Genomic DNA, 4,676 nt, shown 5'->3' on the forward strand with positions numbered 1-4,676 from the left:
GCTAGGGGGTCCAGACTCCTGGGTCTGTGGGGAGTGGGAGCTGGAAGTCAGAGCCCCTGGACGGTCTGGAGGAGGAGGACCAAGGTTCAAGACTGAGGGAGGAGGGGGCGGGAGCGGGGACCCCCCGAGTGTGAGGCCTCAAGGGACTGGCGAAATGCGCCCCAGAGTGAGATGCTGGGGACCCACTTTGCAAGGGGAATGGACCAGGATGTCGATCTGAGTGTCTTCTCAGCCTTTGGAGGTGTTGAGCTGCAGTGCTTGAATGCCCCGGAGCCCTAACTGTCCAGAGCTCCTGAGAATGGCTTAGGGGAGTGGGGGCCCAGTTCCCGTCGATGGCAGGGAGTGTGGTGGGGGCTGCTGGCAGCCTAGGTTTGGGGAAGGGAGGGCGGGAAGAAGGCGAGGCTACTTCTCGGCTCTTATCTACCCACCAGCATTTACCCACCACCTGTCTGAGAAGGGCAGAGTCCAGAGAGATTGGCTGGGGTGGAGGTGGGAAATGGAAAACACGCTGGCCTCCCTCCATCCACCATCTCCGACATTAAGGAGCTCAAGGGAACCTTAGAATTTGTATGACATCGAGTCTAGAGGGAAATAGTGGAGAGGTAGGCATATAGTAACCTCCACTCCTGGGTCTGAGGGAGAAAGGGGCAGGGGGTCTGGACTCCTGGGTCTGAGGGAGGAGGGGGCTGGGAGCCCAGATGCTGGGTGTGAGAGGGTGGCCCACAGAGTCTAAGGGGCTGAGAGAGAGAGAGCAAACTTTGAGGATGGTGGAGAGAAAAGAGGCAGGTGGCGCCTGGGCGGGTCTTAGCAGGTCCCAGCATGTTCCAGCCCTGGTCAGGGCTGCATCTGGGCAGGCTGTGGACAGAGATAGGAATCAGGAGTTGAGGGGCCAGCAGAATTGCCCCCTGGGAGAGGAGAGACATGAGACCTGGCTGTGCGTTGAGAGCTGGGGTCTAGAGGCTCCAGCTGGCTTTGTGGATGGGGCAGCTAGGCAGCTCTAAGGTGCCACATGGAGGTCAGGGCAGGCTGGCTTCCTCTGACCAGGCCAGCCAAGGCGAGGGCAGCAAGTGCTGGAGGAGGTGGGGCCCGCAGAAGTTCATGCCAACAGGAAGCGTGGCTGGAGCCTGCCTGCCGCTCCCACGCTCAGTGCCTGCCCAGCAGAAGGGGTGGGGGCATGGTGTCTGGCACAGCCTGGGTCCCTCAAGGGTCCCCTGGCATCTCTTCCTTCCCCCCAGCACTAGGACCTTGGGTGGCACTGCTGCAGTTCTCTGAGCCTCAGTTTCCCCAAAACCAAGGACAAAGGTGAAAAGGCATGACCCTGCAGGGCCTCCTAGGAGTCCTGGTGGTGCAGTGGACTAAGTCTTGGGCCGTTAACCCAAAGCTCATTGGTTCAAACCCACCAGCTGCTCTGAGGCTGAAAGATGAGGCTGTGTGCTCCCATAAAAATTGAATCTTGGACCCTAAGAAGCAGTTCTGGGATTCCAACTAATGGGGGAGGGGGTCCGTTGAGGGGAGACACACACCCTGGGGGCACACAGAGTTACTGTTCCCTATGGGTGGAGGAGAGGGATGAAGAGAGACAGAGCCAAAAGGAGATGGGGAGACAGAGAAGAGAGGAGGAGGAGGGGAAAGAGCAAAGAGAGAGAGAAGTAGAAACACCCCGTCAAACGCCAAACTCATTGCTACTGAGTCAATTCTGACTCATAGCGACCCTGCAGGACAGAGTGGAATGGCCCCTGTGGGCTTCTGAGGCTGTCAATCTTTATGGGAGCAGACAGCCTCATCTTTCTCCCTCGGAGCAATTGACGTGTTTGAACCGTGGGCCCTGAGGTTAGCAGGCCAACATGTAACCCACTAGGCCACCAGAGCTCCTTGGAAACCTTCCATAGAGGACAGGAGTTCCCGAGGGGCCACAGTGCAGGCAGATCAGGGATTCAGGGGACAGAGATCTCGGAAAAACAGAGGATCAAAGAGATCTGGACTGCATGGGGAGAGTGCTTGTGCAGGGGGGGGGAGGTTGGGAAGCATAAAGAAAGAGACAAGGACGTGGGGAGCTGGAGAAGGATGCAGGGGGTTGGAGAGAGCTGGGGACAAAGGCCTCTTTGTTCGGGGTGGGGGGCAGGAGGACAGCACCCCTCCCCTCCAGCAGGAAACTGGCCCTCTTCCCCTGCTCAGAGGCGGGCCCTGGCCAGGCCAGGAGAGTTGCTATAAGTCTTTGGAGAAACAGGTGCCGGGCCTCAGCATGAGAGGCCACGTGGCCCCCAACCCTGACCATACCCTCAGGTAGGGACCCTCCCCCAACACACATACACACTCTTTCCTAGAGAATCTAGGTGTCTCGTTTACTCTGAATTCCTCCCTCCCTAATTCTAGAGTCTTCCAAGGTAGTGCCACACAAAAAGAGTTGGGTGGGGGGGGACCTTCGCCATGGTTTCTGGAAGCTCTGTGCTTCAGGCCAGCTCTGCCCTGGGCTGAGAGCCAAGGGGAAGGGCGGGAGGGAGGGGAAGAGATGCAGCTGGGCCTAGTGCCCCTCTCTGAGCTGACGCTGGCACCTCAGAGACTCAGCCACCTGAATGGACAGAGCAGGGTGTCCTTTCTTTCTTTGGGGATGGAATGAGAGTTTCTAGGCTCATCTGGAATCGGGCAGAGGTGCGTTGAAGTTGGGTTGGCTGACAAGACCAGCTGCACAGGGAAGGGAGGGAGGGGGCATTCTCTAGAAGCGAGATGTCTGTTTCTAGATACCCCTGAGCAATGGTGGGAAAGGAGGCTGGGGGGCGGTGTGTGGTGGTGAAGGAATGGGAGTTTCAAGGATCCCCAGCAGAGATGTCTGTCTTGAGAAAAGAGAGAAGGAGAGGGACCGTGGTGTTTGGGATGAGGAGGAAGAGGCCACTCTCCCTGTGTGAAGGTTCTGAGACTCCCCAGGAACAAGGAGCCGTGGTGGTGGTGGTGATGGTGGTGGTGGTGGTGGTGGTGGTGGTGGTGGAGTGGTTATGCATTGGGCTACACTAACTGTAAAATCACAAGGCCAGCAGTTTGAAACCACCAGCGAGGGCTCTGCTTTCTGCTCTCCTGTAAAGAGTTACAGTCTCAGAAGCCCATGGGGGCAGCTCAACCCTGCCTACAGGGGTGCTAAGTGTCAGCATTGAAGCTGGTGAGAGAGAGAGAGAGAGAGAGAGAAGCCACCAGGTAGAGACCTGAAGCCTCACCGCCTTTCCCTGTCCCTTCCCCACAGTGGGCCATCTACCTGTTCCTGGTTAAATGCATGATCAGCGTTTCCACCTGCCTGCTTCTTTGCTTTATCGTGGCCTTCCATGCCAAAGAGGTCCAGGTAGGACAAGACGATTCCGTGAAGGAAGCCCCTTCCTCACTTTCTCCAGCCCAGGGCCTAGGCCCCTTCAGCTCACACTCTCCACTCTCCTCCTTCCCCCCACCCCCTCTTTCTCCCGCCCTGACTCCCCCTGAGCGGTGTAATGAGGCCCCCCTGCTCTGAGTGGGGCCTGTACTCATTGCCGAAGCATGGGGTGAACCACAGACAGGGCCACCTGCGACACCCCCATCTCCCTTGATCCTGCCTCTCTCCCATGGGGGGCCCACCTTCCAGACCCCTAGCCCTCCATCCCTGGCTGCCCATCTAGCTGACCTGCCTCCCCAGACCCAAGTACCCTAAGATCCCCAGCAGTGTGGATGGTATAGGTGGGACCCTTCTCCACCCCTGGTCCATCTCCAGACCTAATAAGCGTCCTCTTCTATAGCCCCCTCTCCCCTCACAGGTTCCCTACTGATCCCTTCCCAGAAAAAAAAAATTATACTCAGTGACCCTCTGGCCCATTAAAAACCTTTTGTACTCTATCCCCTAATCCAGGGTCAAAGGTAGGTGTCTGCCTTTGCTCTCCCCCTGGATGGTTGCAGTGCCCCCCATGGGGCAGGTTACCCATTTGGGGAAACTTGCCAAGTTAAATGTCCAACTCTCCATTTTTCCTATCCATTCCCAATCCGTCCCCCATCTTCCCAGATGTAGTTGTCCTATACCCCTCTTTCCCCTTCCCCATTCCCCAAGGGCCTTCCCAGATGGAAGGGGGGTTGGTTGATGTGGGGAAGCCCTGCCGCATTGCCTAAGCCCCTTAAGATGTGTCCCGGGGAAAGGTGCCTGTCCCCGCGTTCATGAGTAACACTGTCATTAATACCCACCATCTGAGCGGTCATGACACGGGGCAGGGTGGGTGGCAAGAACAAAGCCCTTATCCTCTCTGGGGCCTCAGTTTCCTTTTCTGTCAAATGGGGGCAAGAACCGTGTGGTCTCATCGTGTTGTGTCCGTCACTCCGTGTGGACTCGAACAGGGCACACGTGAGCCTGGCACTCGGCCCAGTGCCCGCTGAATGCCTGCTATTGTGATCGCTAAGAACGTATTGTTATTGCTGCGATGACTGTACTCCAAAAGGCAGGCGCAGGACGGGGCTGGGGTCAGGGAGTGTGAGCTCCACCGAGGCGGTGGAGGGGGGGGGAGAATAGGGGGTCCAGGGGCCCAGGGGGAGCTCAGTAAGAAGTTCTGCAGCGGGGGACTGAGGCTGGAGGGGGGAAGGGCAGGGAGCACAGCGTGAAGTCCTCCCCGCCCCTCTCGGCCTGCCCCTGCCCGCAGCCTCCCCAGCTCCAGGTTGCCCCCCACTATCTCTTCCCC

General features: G+C 58.1%; 1 protein-coding gene across 1 annotated transcript in view; it reads left to right on the forward strand.

Annotated features, from left to right (window-relative positions):
* The window catches only part of KCNN4 (potassium calcium-activated channel subfamily N member 4), a 28,218-nt gene that overhangs the window by 8,506 nt on the left and 15,036 nt on the right, over positions 1 to 4,676 (forward strand). Inside the window, exons 2-3 of the mRNA XM_004710542.2 lie at positions 3,233 to 3,328; positions 3,863 to 3,870. Coding sequence (XP_004710599.1) covers positions 3,233 to 3,328; positions 3,863 to 3,870 — 104 coding nt within the window. The remainder of the gene's footprint in view (positions 1 to 3,232; positions 3,329 to 3,862; positions 3,871 to 4,676) is intronic.

Source organism: Echinops telfairi, unplaced genomic scaffold (genome assembly GCF_000313985.2).
Source record: "Echinops telfairi isolate 266 unplaced genomic scaffold, ASM31398v2 ScPeMD7_655;HRSCAF=1070, whole genome shotgun sequence".
Taxonomy (NCBI): Eukaryota; Metazoa; Chordata; class Mammalia; order Afrosoricida; family Tenrecidae; genus Echinops; species Echinops telfairi.